The sequence below is a fragment of the Carcharhinus amblyrhynchos genome, chromosome 4 (assembly GCF_965287045.1).
Source record: "Carcharhinus amblyrhynchos chromosome 4, sCarAmb.v2.hapA, whole genome shotgun sequence".
NCBI classification, from domain to species: Eukaryota; Metazoa; Chordata; class Chondrichthyes; order Carcharhiniformes; family Carcharhinidae; genus Carcharhinus; species Carcharhinus amblyrhynchos.
Window position 1 is genome coordinate 63337402 of NC_137327.1, and position 22249 is coordinate 63359650.

Below are 22249 nucleotides of genomic sequence, written 5' to 3' on the forward strand. Positions count from 1 at the left end.
ATGGGGCACTCTCACCTGAGCTACTGTTAGTCCATGGTTTGGCGATGGGGGAGGCTAGAGTGGTTAGGGAAGGGTGAAGGAATTCAGCTGATAAAGTGGTTTAGTTATCAACCAGGATGTGTTACTCTGGCTCACATGGTGTCCTATTTGAGGATAAGTCTGTAGGGTCATGGGAAGATGAGGTTGGAGTCACCCTCCCCCACTCCACCAGACCCCACTGATGAGCCTGCCACATGAAGTGATAGGCTGCTCAGAATAAGAGTAAAACAGGATTTAACAGTGAAATTGAAAATTTGGTGTCCCCCTTCTCCCAAACTAACACTGTGAAATTTCACCCATTCCAGCTCAATGCTCCTGCAACTTCTTCATCCTATATTACCTCCTGCTCCTTCTAGGTTTTCCTCAAGGCTGCACTTCAGACGTGGAGGCACCCTACTGCTTTCCATGTCCTTTGATTTGTAATAGTCTTGGCAGGTGTCCTCTGGATTGTTAGCATTGAGAGGAAAGCAAGCGAACACTTGTAGGTGTGTTGATGAGGGGTGAGGGTGGGGATGAGGGTGGGAGTGGATCAGTGCCTTAATGATTGGGGACAGGGGAGAGAGAAGGAGGTGTCATGCAGCCATTGGAGCCTGGAGGGGATGGGGGCCTTGTGTGGGAGGGTCCAGGGTGCGTGGGGGGGTGTGGGGGTGTGATATCACTCTGCCTGATAACGCTAGGTGGAAGGAGGAAGGTGGATCTCTCTGCCTGAGATCAGTGGGGGAGAAAGGGCGTCTGCTGCCAATTGATGGGGAGTGGATGGGGGAGCCAGTAATTGGGCTGTGGGCAGACAGCTGGTCATGTACGGGGGGGGGAGTCGGTTGCAGGGCTGGCCAATGATAGAGCTGGCCAGCAATATGGAGGCCATCAGTGCAAGGCCACTGCACACGCAGTGATCTCTGCTCAGACAGATCAGCGCATGCACAGTAGCCCGTTCGGTAGGTTGATTTCAGTCTCTCCAGCTAGAATCCTGGCCAAAGTTTGGGTGTCACAAGTGTCACCATATCACTCTCTTTTTCCTGACTCCTACTAAATGTACCAGTGTCAGGAGCGGGGAGATTCAGAAGGGCTACTGACTGCCAGAGTCTCCCTAGTGGAAGGCCCTGGGCTGAATTCCATCCAGCACTTCCTACTTCCTCGGGATGCTCAGTGGCTCTCAGGTCATGGAGTGGAGGGACCGGTGAAGTGAGCTCCTGATGCCTTGGCATTATCTGGCAATGCCAGTCCTGAAAGCCTGCCATAGCCTGAGTGATGTTAGCGATGTTTTCAGACATGGTCCCCTTTACCTGAGGCAAATGCCCTCAGCCATGGTCCTGTGTGACTGTGCTTGGCTCTGGAGTGCTGTAGCAATGTCCATCTGCACCTTTGAGATGTGTGTGGTTATCCAGCAAGTGTGAGGTTATCCACTTTGGAAGGAATAATAGTAAAGTGGACAATTATTTAAATGGTGAAAAATTACAACATGCTACTGTGCAGAGGGACCTCAGGGTCCTTGTACATGAATTGCAAAAACTCAGTCTGCAGGTGCAGCAGGTGATCAAGAAGGCGAATGGAGATAGAATATAAAAGCAAGGAGGTCTTGCTGCAATTGTACAAGGTACTGGTGAGGCCGCAACTAGAGTACTGTGTGCAATTTTAGTCCCCTTATTTGTGAAAGGATATATTGGCCTTGGAGGGAGTACAGAGAAGTTTCACCAGGTTGATACCAGAGATGAGGGGGTTAGCTTACGAGGAGAGATTGAGTAGATTGGGCCTGTACTCGTTGGATTTTGGAATCCTGGGGGTGATCTTATAGAGATTTGTAAGATAATGAATGGGCTAGACAGGGTAGAGGTAGAGAGATTCTTTCCACTTAGAAAGGAAACAAGAACTAGGGGACACAGCCTCAAAATAAGGGGGAGGGCAGTCAGTTTAGAACAGAGTTGAGGAGAAACTTCTTCTCTCAGAAGGTAGTGAATCTCTGGAATTCTCTGCCCATTGAAGCGGTGGAAGCTACCTCGTTGAATATGTTTAAGTCACAGGTAGATAGATTTCTGATCGATAAAGGAATTAAGAGTTATGGGGAGCAGGCGGGTAAGTGGAACTGAACCACTTTTGGATCAGCCATGATCTTATTGAATGACGGGGCAGGCTCGATGGGCTAGATGGACTACTCCTGCTCCTATTTCTTATGTTCTTATGTCCTTATGAGATGTCCGTGTGTTCTTGGGATCTGCTGTTTTGGCCTTCAGCAAAGGACAGCACTGGGTGAGTCACACCTTGGACATCATCGTACATAGCTCCGACCTCTTGTCCCATGCTTTGCACTGTGGCAGCCATCCTTTCAGTGTTGACTGGGTACCACAATTGCCATCACCATCTCCTGCAGATGCGACCCTGGATGGGTTGCCCTCAACTGAGACTCAAAACATTACCTCTGTTCTCGCTCCACCGTTGTCAGATCTGCTGAAATTTTCCAGCATTTTTTGTTTTTATTTCAGGGTCCAGCATCCACAGTAATTTGTTTTTATCGCCTGATAGTGATTCTGGAAGAGAAAGAAAATGGGATCAACTTTTGGGAACCTCAGTGTGGGAATTGATAGAATTAACAAAAGTGCTTTGGACTCTCTCTTGTTCAGGTCAGCCTGACCTTGCAATCAGACAATATCTGCTCTGGGGCTTCCCACAATTTCTAATGCCTTGTCCTCAAATGGTGTGAGGACCCACAGCTCTGGCATACCCCCGTCCTCTTTCCCTTGTCCCCCTCCTGTTATGTTGTGTGAGGTCTTGTCCGGGGGACACAAAGGAAACAGACAGTAGCCAGATGGGTGTGGGGCTTGACATCAGAGATATGTGTGGGATCTGAGATAAGCCTGTGAAGGATAATGATGGAAATCAGTGGGGTGGGGAAGTGCAGTGTTCGGAGAGAGATGCTGGTAGCCGATGCTTGAAGGCTGGAACTGTACATTGTTAGATGGCAGAGATTGTTTTTGGGAATGGGACAACAGGTGGGTACTCCACCTTGCAGCTCAAAGGAGGTCATTCAGCTTCTTTGACAAATTTTCATGAATGATACTGAGCCACAATTGCCAAGATATCTTCAATCACCCACCTCTCCCATTCATATTACCGAGCCTCAATCCCAATGGCATATTGAACAGCATTCCCCTGGTCATGCTGTTGCTGCTGACCACCTCAGCCACTGCTTTCCAGGCTGCTGACCGTCTCAGCCACTGCTTCCTAGGCTGCTGACCGTCTCAGCCACTGCTTTCCAGGCTGTTGACCCCTCAGCCACTGCTTTCCAGGCTGTTGACTGCCTCAGCCACCACTTTGTAGGCTACTGACCGCCTTGGCTACCGTCTCCCAGACGGCTGACCATTTCAAAGGCTGCTGACCATTTCAGCCACCACCTCCTGGGCTGCTACTACTACACTGGCAGGAAGTCAGTCTCCTACCTTCCTTGGGGAACAGGATGGCCCTCCTCTCCTCAACTGGATCCACATTTGGTCCACGTCAGCATCAAGAAATCTTGGGAGTGTTCTTCTTCAAGCTGTTTGCATTGCTGAAATGAATGTGTAGTGCTTATATACATGTTGTAACTTGTTAATCCTGGAGGTGATTCTTCACACTTGTGAATCAGCTTCCGCTGGAGACGGAGGATCTGTGTTTCATGTGAGGAGCAGGCTGGTCCATTTAAACATGGTGGATGGCTTCCATGGAGCTCTGCCAGTGGCAGCATGAATCACTCCCATTTTCATGCAGGCAGGAGTGAAAATGGGAGAATTCCTCCCAAGTGTCAGAAATCAAAGTGGGAAACTGCTCCTGAGTGAAAACCTGGTATGTCCTACTGTGAGAGGGAGCTGGGATATGTGACTCTCCTGAATCCCTGAATATAATTCAGTGGTATGCTTATTGGCCAGGAACAGGTCCACAGTCCGTCCCCTTCATCAGAGGTCAGCAGGGTGACACAAAACCAAAAGATAGGGGAAGGTGAGATACATAAATAGATTGCAAACAGATTGTGAAATTGAACATTAATGCCATAATGTTAAATTTTATTTCAGTATTAACACTGTAAAATTTAAAACAGAAGAAAGTGCTGAAGATATTTAACACACACTCATTTTTTGTTACTTCACTGAAGAAAAAGCACTCTTCAAACCAGAAACTGTGCTATTTACAAAGCAGCAAAGAATGTTATGGCTCTCCTTCTCTGGGTCACAAAAATGTTAAACGGCCCATGTCTGCTAGCACCAATCCTGTTCCTTTTGTCTCCCACAGGCCACAAAGCACACAAGATTGTCAACATGTTTAATAGAGAGCCGAGTCCATTCAGCTTCCATTTCAGAGAAGAAACACTGTACTCGGAGGGATATGTCTCCAAACTTACTGTGGAGCCGATGAAGGGCACCATTCTCCCTCACAGCAGGTATGGAAATAAACCAGAATTCACAGCCCAACGAACAGCTTAGTGAACCATATTGCTCCAGGTTAATATCGTCAACCATGGAACTCATGAGTGCTGCCCATGTAAGTCTAGGTATAATTACCTCAGCTTGGCTGATTAAAGTAGAAACACCAAAGTTTGCTAGCTTTTGCAGGATTGTGTCTTGTTGTTTGGGATGATGCCAAGTTTTATTTTTCAGCCTTGATCAAGAAAGTTCTTTGACAAATTTTCATGAATGACACAGAACCAGGATTGCCAATATTTCTTCGATCACCCACCCTTCCCCATTCATGTTACTGAGCCTTACAATTTTATTGGCGCATGACATGAGACTGAGAACCTGTCAAAGCTAGGAGTCCCCCAGACTCAGTGATGGCACTCCCACCTCTAAGTTACAAAGTTCTAGGTTCATGTCCATTCGAAAAACCAAAGCGCATCACGCATGGTGACACTCCAGTGAAGTACTAATAGTTGAAAGTACTAGAACAGATCATGTAGCATGATTCCAATACAGCTTTCACATTCTCCTGGCTAATAATTATTCCTTAACTATCTCATTGCTGTTTTGGGACATTCCTTACTTTTTCAAATGATTCAAGCTGAGTTATCCTCAGAAATGACACAAACAGACTAGGAGCTATGCCACAGTACTAAATTGGGCCACATTCTGCAACAATTTGATGAAATAATTTCACTCAGTACTAGGGAAGATTAAATCTGTTACAAATAATTACAGTTTGAAGTTTTGGTGCATTAATCCTGATGATGCTGACTCTACCCAGGATACAATCACATGCAACTCATGCACATTGCACTCCCTGACTTCAGTTCCCATTTCTCATGAATGAACGATAGAAAAAACTAGTGCCAAGAATATTTCTAAATACCACATCTACGGGAAGATTTTCCAACTATTGAATGAAAACCCATCAAGAACTTCCTCAGAGAAATGTCGACACGTTTTGTGCAAAGTAATATCAGCGAAGCAGCAACCAACCATACTCAATTCTACACGGTAGTAACCTGACAGAATGGACTGCACATTGTCTGTTAAAGACCTGTGCTCCAGAATTTTCCATGTCTCTAGCCAAGCCGTTCCAGTATGGCTGCAACATTGGCATCTACCCATCAATGTGGAAAATTGCACAGGTATGTCCTGTACGCAAGAAATAGGACAGATCCAACCTGAACAATTACTACTCCATCAGCCCACCCACAATTTCAGCAATATCCTGCTCGCAGACATTCAGTTTGAGTTCTGCCAGGGTCACTCAGCTCCTGATGCCATTACAGACTTGGTTTAAACATGGACAAAAGAGCTGAACACCAGAGGCAAGGTGAGAATGACTGTACGTGACATCAAGGCAGCATTTAACCCAATGTAGCATCAAAGAACCCTCGCAAAACTGGAGCCAATGAGAACCAGGGAATATTCAGGGAATGTTGAAATACTTTGTAACCTCACAGTCAACTGCACTAGTCTGTAACCTCACAGTGAGGTGTAACTGGTTTGTAACCTCACAGTCAACTGTCCTGGTCCGTAACCTCACAGTGAAGTGTAACTGGTTTGTAACCTCACAGTCAACTGTCCTGGTCCATAACCTCACAGTGAAGTGTAACTGGTTTGTAACCTCACAGTCAACTGCCCTGGTCTGTAACCTCACAGTGAAGTGTAACTGGTCTGTAACCTCACAGTGATCTATACTTGTTTTGTGGAAATGCAGTGTCCACTCTTCTAATGATTTTATCTGTTTCACTCAGAATACCCATTGTGTTCTCCTGTTTTTCAAATACTGATGGAAATGTGAACTGGAATGTTGTGTGTGATGTGAAGTCAAAGACAGTACCTTTGACCTTAAATGTCAAAATGCAAGGATACAGTCTGAAAGCTACAGTGACCTGTGAAGGTAGTGATGGAACAGTGTCTGAACTCAGTCACCAGACTATCAATGAGATCGCCTTTGGAGAGGTTAGTACTAGATGTCAACTACTGGATAAATAATTGTATAACTGCTATTTATCAGTTCTTTAACCTCTGATGCAAGATGACAGTTTTTGGAGAACAGCTAGAGCCTGTATCACGTCTTTCTTCTTCCCCATTTTGTTCTCTCATTGTTTTATAGATGTTATGTTCCAAAATGTCTTTTCATTTCTCATGACTTTTGCTTCAAACACCTGCTGCTCATTGCTTTTCTGTCATTGCACCATCTCCAACTCAATACACATATAGACAGAGGTGTGTGTGCATTTGTTTATGTATGTGTATATCTGTATATGCCTGCCTATGTGTGTATTTTTCTGTGTGTGTGTGAGAGAGTTTATATGTTTGTGTATGCCTGTAGGTATGTTTTTGTGTGTTTGTGTATTTGTATGGATGTGTCTGTTTCTGTTTGTGTGTTTTTTGTATGTGTTTGCATGTATGCGTTTCTGTGTGTATGTGTCTTGGTGGGTATGTGTTGATGTGCACATTTGTGTCTGTGTATGTACATGTGAGTGCCTCTCTGTATGTGTGTGTGTCTTTGTGTATGCTTGTATATTTGTTTTTGTGTCTGTGTTTCTGTATGCGCTTGCATGTGTATTTGTATGGTGTGAGTGTGTGTGTGGGTTTGTGTGTGTCTGTGAGTATGTTTGTGTGTGTGTTGCTGTGTGTTTTTGTAGATCTGTTTATTTGTATGTGTGTGCTTGTGTGTATCTGAGTGCCTTTTTGTGCGTTTGTATATGTGTATGTGCGTCTCTGTGTGTGTTTGTGTGTGTGAGTTTGCCTGTTTGTGTATTTGTATCTGTGTGTTTGTGTGTGTGACCTTTTTATTAGTATTATTGGTATAGTTTATTCAGAAAGAATAGTATTTCCCCATCATGTTTTCCAAGGAAATTGATCGTTTTGAGTTTTTGTGGTGTGGGATGGCTGTTATTGGGAATTTTGTGAGACATTAGTTGTTGGGAAAGCTGTAGGTGAGTTCCCAAGTAAATTGTTCTTTTCCCTGTCCCTACATTGTAGGTCAGCCCAATCTGCAGGTCACACCACTTCTTGTATCACTGAAACTATATTCCTTTACCACACCAGCCATCCCATGACCTCACTCTCAGAAGTTGTCTATATGGGATTTCATGACCTCTATGGAACCGTGGTTAATGTGTCCAAGTAAAATCCCTCTGTGTGTTTCATGAACACAGTGATTAATACTTGAATCTTAAAGTGGCTAATGCCTATGTTAAAATGCTACACAAATTAATTTAACAGAAACAGCTCGGTTAGTGTCAGAGAAATCTACTTTATTCCAATCACTGTAGAGCAGCCCTGAGTTGTGGACATAATTTCCCCATCCTCCTACCAACAAGAATGCCCTAGAATCGTTTACATGTGATGCCTGTACACAGGAATACATTGGAACAGGAGGAGACTGTTCAACAAACCTGAGCCTTCTCTGCTACTCAGTTAGATCATGGTCTAAGTGTATGTCAATTCTATTTACCAGCCTCAATTCCATGACCCTAATTCCCTGTGCCTAAGAAAAATTTCTCAAGCTCTGTTTTGGCATTTTCAATTAACCCCCTTCAACCCTTGCAAATGTCAACAGTGTTTGAGAGAGAGGGTTACAGGTTTCCCCCCCACCCTGATGTGCTTCCAGACATCACATCTGATCAGCCTCACTACAATGTTTCTACCTTTTCTGGACACTTCCACCAAAGGAAATATTTTGATCAACTGGATCTGCAGCAGTTGGTGTGAAAAACAACAAGAGCGAACGAACTACTTGATCTTGTCCTCGCCAATCTTATCCATCACAGTTCCTTGATAGTATTGATAGGAGTGACACAATTCTGTCCTCACATTGAGGATACCTTCATCATGTTGTGTGGCATTACCACTGTGCTAAATGGGATAGATTCTGAACAGATCTAGCAGCTAAAAATAGGCATTCATGAGGTGCTGTGGGCCATCAAGAGGAGCAGATTTATGTTCAACCAGTATTAATAATGTCACAGCCTAACATATCCCTTACTCTCCCAATACTATTGAACCAGGCCATTCAGCAGGCACAAGGTGACCTTGCTGACTGTAGCTGCAGCAAATATAGACAGATTGGATCGGGCTTGATTTTAACATTGTTGCCAATCTACTCGCAGGTGGAACTGAATGATGATATTAGACACCATTTTGTCATCTCAAACAATGGGAAATTTAACTTTGGCTTTGACTGGGAGCTTTCTGGCGCCCCACGCATTCTGAACTGCCTGAAACTGACATGCAAGTGGAACTACGTGGAGACAGGGAGCAGCGTCCCAGCAACGATCACGTTCCATCCAGATCACAAACTCGTGCTAAATGATGTAGAGCTGAAACTGAAGGTAAGTTCTCACATTGCCCCTCTCAGCACTGAATATTCACATTAAGGTGTGTCTGTTATCTGTCCTCTGGACTGGGTGGGAACAGCTGCTAGAAGGTAAATCAATGTCAGAGCAGTCGGAGGAAGATCTTCAAGGAGGAATTATAGTTTGCGATAAATATGTTCCCAGAAAGGAAAAAGGTGGGACTGTCAAATCTAGACATCCCTTCCTACTCCCCACGCTTACTAACCACCTCTACTCAGCCCCTCTGCCCCCGCTGAACCTTTGCAGATCTCAAAGAGCAAATAAAGTTGGATAAAGCAAGAAAAGAAACCTACCTTAAATACTATGAGTTCAATACCCAGAGAGCCAAGAGAAATACAGGAAGTGTAGGGATGCAATTAAAAAGAATATTAGGAAAACAAAGAGCACAAAAAAGTTCAATTAACAGAAAGGAAAACTCAAAGATGCTTTATAAATACAAAAAGACAAAGAAGATCATTAGAAGAGAGTAAAGAAGGTAATCAATGTGAGAAGGCAGAAGCATGTTTCTTAATGAAGCTTTGCATCTGTTTGCATTAAAGAAGAGAAAGATGTAGACATTACAGGCTGCTAAGAGTAGCAAGGAAGGAAATGACCAGAGGCTTGACCATCATTTTCCAATTCTCTCTGGTTACAGTGTAGTGCTGAAAGACAGTTTACAAAGGGAAGAAGGAATTAGCTTAACCTCAGTGGTAGGAAAAGTATTGGAAAAAAAAATTCAAGGACATTATTCAAGGACAGTAGGAGGAGAGGTAATAAGCCGTGGATAACGAAGGAGGTGAAGGAAAGTGTTAAATTAAAAGCAGAGGAATTTAGAGTAGCTAAGAGCAGTGGGCGAGAAGAGGATTGGGAAAGGTTTAAATGTCAACAAAGATTGACAAAGAAGTTGATAAAGGAGGGTAGGAGAAGCTATGAAGCTGGGCTAGCACTTAATATAAAAAAGGATAGCAAGAGTTTTTATAAATATATAAAAAGGAAGAGGCTGGCTAGGGTGAACGTTGGTCCTTTAGAGGATGAGAAAGGGGAGCTAGTGGTAGGGGATGGGGATATGGCTAAGGTCTTGAATAACTTTTTTGTTTCTGTCTTCACGGAGGAGGACGTGAATAATTTGCCGGGTGTTAGCAATGGAAAGGTGGTAGGACTGGAGGGTCTTAATGACATTACTGTTACTAGAGAGGTGGTGCTCGACAGACTGGAGGGGCTGATTGTGGACAAGTCCCCAGGACCGGATGGAATGCATCCGAGGGTTCTGAAAGAAATGGCGGAGGTTATAGTGGATGCCTTGGTGGTTATTTTCCAGACGTCGTTGGATTCCGGGGAAGTGCCAGAAGATTGGAAAACGGCTAATGTTACGCCGTTGTTTAAGAAGGGTGCCAGGCAAAAGGCGGGGAATTATAGGCCGGTTAGTTTATCGTCTGTGGTAGGTAAAATGTTAGAATCCGTCATTAAGGAGGAAATTGCGAGGCATCTTGAAGGGAATTGCTTGATAGGGCAGACGCAACATGGTTTCATTAAAGGGAAGTCGTGTCTGACAAATTTACTGGAGTTCTATGAGGATGTGTCTAGGGCAGTGGATAGAGGAGAGCCGGTGGATGTGGTCTTTCTGGATTTTCAGAAGGCGTTTGACAAGGTACCTCACAAGAGGTTATTGCAGAAGGTCAGGGGACATGGAGTTGGGGGTAGGGTGTTAGCGTGGATAGAGGATTGGTTGTCAAATAGGAGGCAGAGAGTGGGGGTCAATGGGTGCTATTCGGATTGGCGGTTGGTGACTAGTGGGGTGCCCCAGGGGTCGGTGCTGGGGCCTCAGCTATTTACCATTTATATAGATGATCTGGAGGAGGGAACCGAGTGCAGGGTGTCGAAATTTGCTGATGACACCAAGATTGGGGGAAAGGCAAATTGTGCGGAGGGTGTGGAGAGTCTGCAGAAGGATCTAGATAGGCTGGGCGAATGGGCCAGGAAATGGCAAATGGAATTTAATGTTGGCAAGTGTGAGGTGGTCCACTTTGGTAGGAAGAATGGTAGGAAGGACTATTACTTACGGGGCGAAAAACTGCAGCAGGCGACGGTGCAGAGGGACCTCGGGGTCCTTGTGCATGAGTCGCAAAAACCCAGCTTGCAGGTGCAGCAGGTGGTCAGGAAGGTGAATGGGATGCTGGCCTTCATAGCGAGGGGGATTGAATATAAAAGTAGGGAGGTCTTGCTGCAGCTGTATAGGGCATTGGTGAGGCTGCAGCTGGAGTACTGTGTGCAGTTTTGGGCACCGCACCTGTGCAAGGATATTTTGGCCCTGGAGGGAGTGCAGAGGAGGTTTACTAGGCTGATACCGGAGTTGAGGGGGTTGAGCTATGAGGAGAGGCTGAATAAACTAGGCTTGTACTCGTTAGAGTTTAGAAGAATGAGGGGAGATCTCATTGAGACGTATAAGATGATGAATGGGATGGATAGGATAGAGGTGGAGAGACTCTTCCCGCTCAAAAAAGACAGTAGACTAGGGGGCACAGCCTCAAGATAAAGGGGAGGCGGTTTAGAACGGAGTTGAGGAGGAACTTCTTCACTCAAAGGGTGGTGAATCTCTGGAATTCTCTGCCCGTTGAAGTGGTGGAGGCTGCCTCGCTAAATATTTTTAAGAAGCGGGTTGATGGGTTCTTGATAAGAGAGGGGATTAAGGGTTATGGGGAGAGGGCGGGAAAGTGGAACTGAGCCACGACAGATCAGCCATGATCTTATTGAATGGCGGGGCAGGATCGAAGGGCTAGATGGCCTACTCCTGCTCCTATTTCTTATTATAAATCATCAGTTAGGAAGGCATCTCTTAATCAAGTGCCTTCAGCATGGAGTTTTTAAGGGAAGCTTGTGTGGGACAAATTTGATTGAATGCTTTGTGGAAGTGATAAGGAGGGTCATTGAGGGCAGTACGTTTAATGTAGACCAATGGATTTTACAAAATTTTCAACAAAGCTGAACATGATAGACTTTTCAGGACAAGTTAAATCTAAAATTGTCTCAGCAACAAAAAGCGAAAGATAATGGAAAATATCACTGGAAGGGAGCATCCCATGGAAATTTATGAGACTCGTTAATGGGTTCTCTGCTTTTCACGGTATATATATAAATGAGATTTAAATGTAGGGGCATGATTAAGAAGTTTGCAGAGGATAGGAAAAAATGATCTAATTGATACTGGAGAAGAAAGCTATAGAATGCAGGAAAATAAGACTGGACTGGTCAGGTGGGCAGCAAATTGGCAAATGGACTTCCACCTGGGGGAAGAAACAAGACAAGGGAATTCACAATAAACAATAAGTTACTGAGAGATGCACAGGAATAGAGAAAATTTAGACTGTGTATCCACATGAAACAGAGAATCCTTTTCGTGACTCAATTGGATTAATCTTGAACTTTAATTAACTGGTAACAAAACAGAAAATGCTGGAAAATCTCAGCCAGTCTGACAGCATCTGTGAGGAGAGAAAAGAGCCAACATTTTGAGTCTAGATTGCCCTTCGTCAGAGCTCTGAGATGCTATCAGATCTGTTGAGATTTTCCAGCATTTTCTGTTTTTGTTTTCAGATTCCAGCATCCATGGTATTTTACTTTTATTTTATTATATTTATTTTATTAGAGAGACACTAGTCCTTTTCTTCTACCTCCAGTATTCTTTTACAGCTAATGGTTCCATGGATGAGAAATTTCAGTTATGAGGATAGATTGGAGAGGTTGGGACGGTTCCCCTGAAAAGGAGAAAACTATTAGGAGATTTGATAAAGATGTTCAAAATCATGAAGGAGTTGGACAGAGTAGGTAGGGAGAAGCTATTCCCAGTCACAAAAGGATGAAGAATGAGAGGGCACAGATTTAAAGTGATTTGCAAAAGAAGCAAAAGGCCTCTTCATACAGTGAGCAGTTTGCATCTGGAATGCACTGCCTGGAGGCAGGTTCAGTTGACTAAGTCATGATGTTTCTTTGAACAGTAAGAAGTCTCACAACACCTGGTTAAAGCCCAACAGGTTTATTTGGTAGCACAAGCTTTCAGAGTGTCACTCATTCTTCAGGTGAGTGAAGAGTTGTGTTCACAAGCAGGGCACATATAGGCACAAACTCAATTTACAAGATAATGGTTGGAATGCACCACAGTAAAGGATGTCCTGAAACATGGTACATCGGGGAGACCATGCAGACACTACGACAACAAATGAATGAACACCGCTCGACAATCAACTAGGCAAGAATGTTCTCTTCGTGTCAGGAATACTTTAGCAGTCACGGGCTTCAGCCTTTGATCTTCGGGTAAACATTCTCTAAGGCAGCCTTCACGACACACAACAATGCAGAATCACTGAACAGAAACTAATAGCCAAGTTCCACATACATGAGGACAGCCTCAACTGGGATCTTGGGTTCATGTCACACTATCTGTAACCCCCACGACTTACCTGGGTTTGCAAAATCTCACAGTACACACTTATTTAACCTGTGTTTAACCCTTTCTCCACTAACATTGTCTGTACCTTTAAGACTTGATTACTTATAATCGTATTCCAACCATTATCTTGTAAATTGAGTTTGTGTCTATATATGCCCTATTTGTGAATGCAACTCCTCACACACCTGAAGAAGGAGTGACATTCCGAAAACCTGTGCTACCAAATAAACCTGTTGGACTTTAACTTGGTGTTGTGAGACTTCTTACTGTGCTTATCCTAGTCCAACGCTGGTATCTCCACATCATGACTTCTTTGAAAGGCAGGTGCAGACACGATGGACTGACTGGCTTCCGTCTGTGCCTAAGTGAATCTGTGATTCAGTGACTTAATTCAAGTGTTCAGAGAAAATTTAAAAAACTCAATTTTGTTTAAGGTCACCATGACTTTTCTCCTGGATTACTCATACCAATGCTCTGCAGAGTAATCTTCAATTCTCGGAGACTCCTAGAGTGCAAAACCAGCATATACAAGCATGGAAATCCATCACAGATCGTTGTAGAGTTGGGAGCCTCTACTGATAGGATTACAGCTGCTTAGAGACCCTGAGTTAATAGACCAGGATAAATGCTGCAGAAAATAGCCAGCATATTAACCAGCTACATGTTCAAATTATTTTTCATGTTGATGTAAAGCTGCCTGTACACTTGAGTCATGAGCCTTGTTCTTGTCCACAGATACACAAAGGTCCTACTTTTACCTGTGTCCTCACTGGGTATGTAGTGACGCCAAGTGTCCACTTGTCATTCACAAGACATAATTTTGGGCCATGCTTCATCTATAGTGCTGGCATGGTAGCTGCCAAAAAGACTCTGATCATCACTAATAAGCAAGAGCAAGCAATTGGGTAAGAAAGTCCTGGCTCTGTTACCTCTCAAAGCTTCTTTGCCACTCACATTTTACATCATTTCTTTCTCAGTGTTTGATCTCTTTTAGATTATTTTCTCCACAATTCCCAGAGCTGGTTACCACTACGTCATGTCCAGCAAAGTGTTCCTATGCAGAGAATTGTTGGAACACGGGATATTTTTGCACACAGAGTAATCAAGGCATCTGCTAAAAATTAAATATTTGAAAAGTTGGAAGAAACAGGGCTATACGAAGAGAAATTCATTTTGGGTTACCACAGAGTTGACCCAGAGGACATAATGGCTGAATGGCCTACTTCAGTGTCTTAAATCTCACTATCTTTCATTCCCTTATGATCAGCTGCTACTAATTCTGAGCTTGATTAACACTGAAATTTTCTTCCGTCAGTTCTATGTCTATTTTTTTGGCTTCTTCTCATATTTAGAATTCTCATTCCACCAAGATGCCTCACCCTGACCATTTACCTTCTCTCAATCCTTTCACTAAGTACTGCCAATGTGATATTGACTATCTCTATTTTGCTGCATCCCTCACTCACTCAATTCTATCTTTCTCTGAATTTGCAGCACTTCATTCTGTCAGATGCAGCCATAGCTTTATCACCAAGCCTGCTGTAGGGGTAGTACTAATTGTAAGTGAGCCTCATACCCTGCAGAAGATTAACATCAATTTTCTGACACCTCCTCCTGTGCTTTTTTTGGACCATTGTCCCAACAGCAAACACAAAACCATTGTTTTCAACACTGCCACTGACTTGACTACTCAGGAGATCTTCACTAAGCTCATAGTTCTTCAACCTTGCACAGCTCCCTTCCACCTCCTTTCCAAACATGATTGCCTCGTAAATCCATGGTTACAGTCTGCTCTTCCTCTGCTGAAGTAATTTCTCCTTTTCTCAACTCTGTTTTTTTGTCCCAGACTTTTCACACTTGTAGCCCTTGTTCCTCCGATTCCCTCTGCAACCTTCACAGATTTCAGGTTTCTGGACCTTCATCTCCTTTTCACCATGGAGGTCCAGTCTCTATTTCTTCATCTCTCACCAGGACAGTCTGGGGACTCTCCTCTTAATCACTGAAATGAGACTCAAACTGTCCCCATCTACTGCCCTCCTCTACCTTACTGAACAACATCACCATTGTCTACTTCACGTCCTCCAAATAAAAGTTGTTGCTACATGAGCCTGGATAGGTCCTAGCTTCTTCATTGCATCTGTCCAGATTTCGAGGCTGTTTTGTTTTTTCCTGAGCTGAAAATATATCCCTGTCGTGTTTGGTAAAGTACTTGAGCATGCCCAATCCATTCCCTCATGTCTGCTCTCACCACTCCCTCTCTCTTGCAAAACCACAATAGAGATTCCATTCTCCTCAGCTTGCTTCAATGTTCAACAGATCGTTAGGATACCAGGTTAGAAACTCCAAGGTATATTACGAAGTCGGACTAGACCCCAACAATTTGCCATTTTGGTATTAATGTGAGGATATAGGGTGTGGTCTTTCCACCCCGCTGCACTGGTCGATTAGCCACAGCAGGGTGCGAAAATAGAGCAAGACCCTAAAAAACTTCACATTTTTCACACCCAGTATCAGGTGGTTCGGGATCCTCCCAGGTAATTTTTTCCAGTGCAAACAGCAATGTGCCCAAACTTAGTGTGACATCGATTTCCACGCATTTGAACAGTTTTTCATCTAATCAGCAAGTTTAGCATGGCCATTTCCCCCTTCTCATACCTGTCCCACATCTCCAGCATGGTGTCATGCCGGCATGATTCACAGATGGTCCACAAAAGTCTGGGCCAGGTGCAGCAGTAGCGAAGGGGAGTAAGGATGTAAGTCCCATTGAGTGGCAGCCCCCAAAGTGCAGTGGGAGTTCTCAGGCACTGCAGCGTTGCTGGGTGGGGTGGTGTGCTTCCACCCCACAGGGTGGGGTTTGGGGGTCTGAGCCGGCCTAGGGGTCTGCAGGTCGGGGTCATTGTGACCTCCAGGCCCATAGTGCCCATATTGCCCCTGGCTGCAGAGAGACCCCTGAAGGATGCCACATGAGGTCCATCAACAACCCAACAAATATCGACCTGCTCATCCTGCCTTCATCTGCTTGACAAGCTCTGTGGCTGACTCCAGACATTCCATCCAGGACCCCACTAACATTGTTTGGTAAAGTACTCGAACACGGCAAATAGCAGTTCTGGCAGTTGTTACCCCAATTAAAACTCCTCACACTGCATGGACTCTACTGTGCTGCCCTCGATAGTACTTATCTCCTAATAGTCATGAGGCTGCCTCTCCCTAGTCTGGCTGAACTGCAACACATGCTTGGAATACAGCATGGTCATGGCACTAATGTCTATGCTTCAAGGATCTGCAATGGGGAGCCCTGCACACCCACCAGCATGGTCCCATGTCTGGCATGGTGAGGACATCAACAGTAGGCAATTCATTGACTAACACATGGCACAGGTGTTGGGTTGCCAGCATCCAAACTCATGGGGAGACTGGTTTCCGGGAGGGAATAGAGGGTACTGAGGAGGAGGGAGGTGTTTGGCCACCATAAGGCCAGCCAGCGTCAGAAGCCACAGCAGGAGGGCAGGAGGCTGCTAGTCGGAGCCAGGATGTGGCAGTGCATCCTCTTGCATGAGGCACCATGGTAAGGAGGAGCTGGAGACCAGCTTCTACAGGACCCATAGCTCCTTTGAGGGATTGAAGGAAGCTGTATGCCACTGCAGGCTCCATTTAATAAAGAGATGGTGTGGCACCCATGTTAGGTCTTCGCAATACTGGCACCTCGAGGGACAGAAGGACACCCACTCCCAGTAGCAATGAAGATCATGGCAGCCCTCAACCTCTTCGTCATTGGGCTCTTCCAGGCCTCCAGCCGGAACTTCTGCAGCATCTCACAGCCCTCAGTGCACAAGTGCTTCTATGACATCATGGGTGCCCTGTTTGCCTGGACAGGCAATAATATCCAGTTCACTGTGGGCCAGGCCCAACAGAAAGCTCGGAATGCAGCCTTCGCCGCCATCACCGGCATCCCCATGTGCAGGGGACTATGGATGGTGCGCATATCGCCCTTTGGTCCCCACATGGTTAGTGTGCTTCAGAAAGGGCTCCACTCCCTCAATATGCAGATTGAGGGTGACATGGTGGTACAGTGGTTAGCACTGTTGCCTCACAGTGCCAGAGATCCAGGTTCAAATCTCAGCTTGGGTCACTGTCTGTGCAGACTCTGCATGTTCTCCCCTTGTCTGCTTGGGTTTCCTCTGGGTGCTCCAGCTTCCTCCCACAGTCCAAAAGACATGCTGATCAGGTGCATTGGCCATGCTAAATTCTCCCTCAGTTCACCCGAACAGGTGCCGGAGTGTGGCAACCACAGGATTTTCATAATGACATCCTTGTTGTGTTAATGTAAGTCTACTTGTGACACTAATAAATAAAACAAACAATTGTCTGTGACCACAGGATGAATATCATGCGCGTATATGCACGTCACCTAGGGAACGTGCATAACAGCTACATCCCTGGAGTTCCGGCACCCCTTGACTGTTTGAGGAACAGCCCAGGCTACGGGATGGCTCATGCGGTAACAAAGACGTCTGCTAAGGACCTGGCTGATGACACCAATGCAGAGGCCAGAAACTGAACCTGCCACATTGAGGCTCAACTTGCCACCCAGTCCATCTTTAAATGGTGGACTGGGCTCCTGAAGATGTAGTACCACTGCCTGGGCTCTTCCGGCAGTGCCCTCCTGTATAGCTTCCTCCTGCCTCATCATGGTCTGCTGTGCATTCCATAACTGGCGCAGCAGTGAGGAAACTTCCAGGAGGAAGAGGACCAGCAGGAGGATGAGGAGCAGGATTAGGAAGTTGTGGAGGAAGAGGCTGAGGAGGAGCCAGAGGATAGAGGACAGGCAGCGCTGGCGAGGATCCGGCAGGGTAACACAGTGAGGGAAGCCCAGATCGCGGCAAAGTTCACTCACTAGCTATTGTGCAATCCAGCAGCTGCTGCACCCAACCACCCCTCCCCAGGGAGCATTTACCCCCCTTCCCCCATGCACTCAATCACCTCCTCCACTTCCACTCTGCCCTCGTCCACACCAACCCCCATTAATCTGATTGACATCACACCAGGGTGAGGGGCCTGGATTGGCCATGCTAGTGCGTTTTGGGTCTAGGCAGGAGGGTGATGATGCTTCGCTATGTGACAGGCCTGGGGAGGATTGGAGGTTGACACAGGATCTGATGGGTCTTGAGGATACCAGGACAGGCCATCTGTCACTCTGGGCCAAAGGGCCTCTATCGCGCAGCACAACACTCTGTGACTCCATGTGAGCAGTCAGGGTACGATCATCCCTATGGGGAAAGAATCAGAGACAGATTATCCACAGCTGTGGGGTGCAATAATATTTATTGGTAAATTAAGAGTACAATAACATGAATGGGAGATATTTAACAGTGCAATATAAACAGTGCCCATTTTCTTAAATCTAACTTGTGCAGTCCTTCTTACAAGGCCTACTGATGTGTCTAGGTGTCCCCCAGGATGCACACCAGAGCTGGAGGTGCTCAGCTGTGTTCTGCGCCCTGTGGCCTGGGGGAGCTGAGACCTGGAGGGCCCCGGTTGACTTTTGGATAACCCTGATGTACCTGTACCGCCCTATTCATCCCATTGCCCCTGAAATGCTCCAGTGTCAGGAAGGGGGGAATTGGAAGGTCTGGGGTCATCTGTCATCTCCTGACTGGGCTCCCCGACATGGATTCTAGCCCTTTTCCGTCCCATGGTGTGCCCATTGGTCCTGGTGATATTCCTTGCAATGGCAGTGCGGCTGGAGTGATGTCCAGAAGCTTCAGCATCACCTGGCTGTGCCAGTCCTGGAGGCCCAACTGCATCTGCCCCATGGTCTGTGAGCCCTCAGCAGTAGCCCTCTTAGATTAGGCCAAGGTCTGGAGTTCCTCAGTGGCACCACCCTGTGATCGGGCCAGGTTTTGGAGCCCCTGAGTCTGGGCTAAGCTCTCAAGATCTGCAGCCAAGACCTGCTGTGTCTCCAGAATGCCCCCAAGACCCATGGCCATGGTCTGCTATATCTCCAGAATGCCTGTGACACTTTTGGCCATGACCCACTGTGTCTCTGCCATGGCGCAATGTATCTCTGCCATGGCCCCCTGGGTTTCCCAGGGAGCCTGTCACCCATGGTGACCATTCCCTACCCCAGGCTTTCTACTGTGGATGTCACCCTTGCAGGGTTCACCTGGATACCATGCAATGCCAGCATCACCTCCTGCGACAAAAGTCTGTTTGATCCTCCAAATAGCCTTGCAGTTGCTGCAATGTTGCTGACAGACCCTCCTGCATTTTCCAGCTCTGCTGATGCATCTCCAGCAGCTTCAGAATGACCAATCCCAGAGACCTGGCGCCTGACTTGGGGCCAGCTGAAGCCTTGCCTTCAGCAGACTTCTGCACGCCTGAGGCCTTGGGCATTCCCGCCTGGATTGGTGGCTGTGCTGTGCACACCAGTAAGTGACTCAGAAGCCTCACCATTAACATGTCCCACTGTGTTGATGTTACCTGCACTGGTGGATTGTGTGATGGAAGCCTGTGTTGAATGGAATGTGGTGGCTTTGGAGGATTCCTTGGAGCCTCCCTCCAAAGCATCCTCCAAGCTGTCATGGGGTATCAGCAGGTGTCGAAGGAGGGTAGGGTGGTGGGGGAGGTTGCAAAGTGCCGCATCAGGGTCATATGCTGCAACAAATGACACAGGGTTCAGTGTAAAGGAAGGTCAAGTATCTGGGCAGGATGCCACTTATTTGCAATAAGTCATTTGAACATAGGTTTTGTGGACGCTCACTTCCATGGTGCATGCTAACCTGGCTCTCTTTCCTTGCCCTCCCCTGCAGCTCTAGTATATATTCCTCCTAGGGAGTGAGGAGACATAGCTCAGGAACCCTATCTCCAGTTTCTGTCGGCTTACAGAAGTTATGGGCCTTCTTATCCTGGGGTGGAACAGAAGCGGAGATTGAAAGCCTGATGGCTGGAAGGGCATGTGATGTAGGATGTGTTGGGGGGGACGATTGGGTGGAGTATATTGGGGCTGTGCCTTGGCAGGAAGGAGTTGTGACGGGTGTTGCCAAAGTGGTTGGAGGAAGGTGCTGGGTGTCAGGGGGTGGTTCGACATTGCAGGAGCAACAGATGGGATCAACATCAGGATGGACATGCACCTTTCCTCCTCAAAGGAGATTGGTCATCTTCTTCCTCCTCTGGTCTCCAGTCCTCCGTGCCAATGTCACTTCCATAGCCCTCCAGGTCTCATTGCCAGCCTGACCCCTGGGTTATCGTCCCGCTGGGGGGTGGGAGGGGGGGGGAAAGGTCTCTTGACCTCTAGTGGGATTTTCTGGTTTTGAAGCAGGTGCGGCCAGAAACTCATCCTTAAGTGTTGGACGGGCAAAAAAACAATAGTTTTTTTTGCCAGTTTTTTCAGTGAGCTAAGTACTAGTATTTTTCAGCATTTTGTGCAAAACAGAGGCCGTCATGCAATTCTCCCCAGGTTTTGGGGGCTGTTCGGGGAAGGGGGTGTAGGAGGGTGGTGTGGGTGGACCCTAATGTCACCAGTGAAGCCGGGTGCTGAGGACTCGTGGTGCCATTGTGCAGATACCCCGATCTCCCAGTATACCAGAACATCTCCTGCCACTCCCATCACAGACATCAGGTCCCCCACCCTCACTACAATCATGGATCCTGCAGAGTTCCCTCCCATCACCACCCCTGCAGAGACCCCCATTCCCCCATCCCCATCACCTATCCTGAAGTGTTCTGCTTGCCTCCCGCCCATTGGCCCCGAGTCAGACGCCAGGTCTCTGGGATCGGTCATTCTGAAGCTGCTGGAGATGCATCAGCAGAGCTGGAAAATGCACATGCTGGAGGCTTCACACTGGCGAGAATCATTGGAGGTTGCTTTGTTGCAATAATGGGTGCTCAGCACCCGGCTTCACTGGTGACATTAGGGTCCACCCACACCACCCTCCTACACCCCCTCCCCCCAACAGCCCCCAAAACCTGGGGAGAATTGCATGACGGCCTCTGTTTTGCACAGAATGCTGAAAAATACTAGTACTTAGCTCACTGAAAAAACTGGCAAAAATACCTACTGTTTTCTTGCCCGTCCAACACTTAAGGATGGGTTTCTGGCCGCACTTGCTTCAAAACCAGAAAATCGCACTAGAGGTCAAGAGACCTTTGTATGGTCCACCCCTGCCTGCTGTGATTCCTGTGAGAAACAGAGGGAGACACCTGTTTCTTCTGGCAGCAACTGGAGTCAAGCAGTCTGGATCAACCCTGGTTCAATGAGGAATGCAGGAGGGCATGCCAGGAGCAACACCAGGCTAAAAATTTCTACTTGTGTTCCTAACAGGATAAGCAATATGTGATAGACAAAGCTAAGTGATTGTACAATGAATGGATCAGATCAAAGCCCTGCAGTGCTGTCACATCCTCAGGCTACAAATATCACGATCCTCAGTGTTGAAGGAGCCAAGCACATCAGTGCTAAAGATAAGGCTGAAGCATTCACAACAATCTTCAACCAGAAGTGCTAAATGGATGACCCATTTTGGCCTCCTCCAGAGATCCCCAGCATCACAGATGCAGTCTTCAGCCAAATTTGATTAATTTCACATAATAAGAAACAGTTGAAGGCACTGAATACTGCAAAGGCTATATACCCTGACAATATTCTGGCAATTATACTGAATTGGAACAACTTGGCTAAGGGTGTAGCAACTTCCAGAAGTTGCTGCACCCCTAGCCAAGCTGTTCCAATTCAGGTACAACCCTGGCATCTACCTGGTAATGTGGAAAATTGCTAAGAGGTACATTGTACACAAAAAGCAAGACAAAGGTGAGTAGGATAGATGGATTAGTCATGGCAAATGTGTGGAGTTACAGGGATAGGGTCAGGGAGAGAACTGGGGTAAGATATTCTGTCAGAGAGTCAGTGCAGCCTTGATGGATTGAATGTCCTTCTGCGCTATAGCGATTCTATGATTCGATGAAATCCAACCCAGCCAATTACCATCCTG

The 22249-nt window shown here is 46.4% G+C and overlaps 1 protein-coding gene across 1 annotated transcript in view; it reads left to right on the forward strand.

Moving 5' to 3' along the window:
• hydin (HYDIN axonemal central pair apparatus protein) overlaps nucleotides 1–22249 on the forward strand; it is a 1114396-nt gene that overhangs the window by 997315 nt on the left and 94832 nt on the right. Inside the window, exons 73-76 of the mRNA XM_080187991.1 lie at nucleotides 4297–4444; nucleotides 6224–6431; nucleotides 8591–8812; nucleotides 13995–14164. Of these exons, the coding sequence (XP_080044117.1) occupies nucleotides 4297–4444; nucleotides 6224–6431; nucleotides 8591–8812; nucleotides 13995–14164 (748 nt within the window). The remainder of the gene's footprint in view (nucleotides 1–4296; nucleotides 4445–6223; nucleotides 6432–8590; nucleotides 8813–13994; nucleotides 14165–22249) is intronic.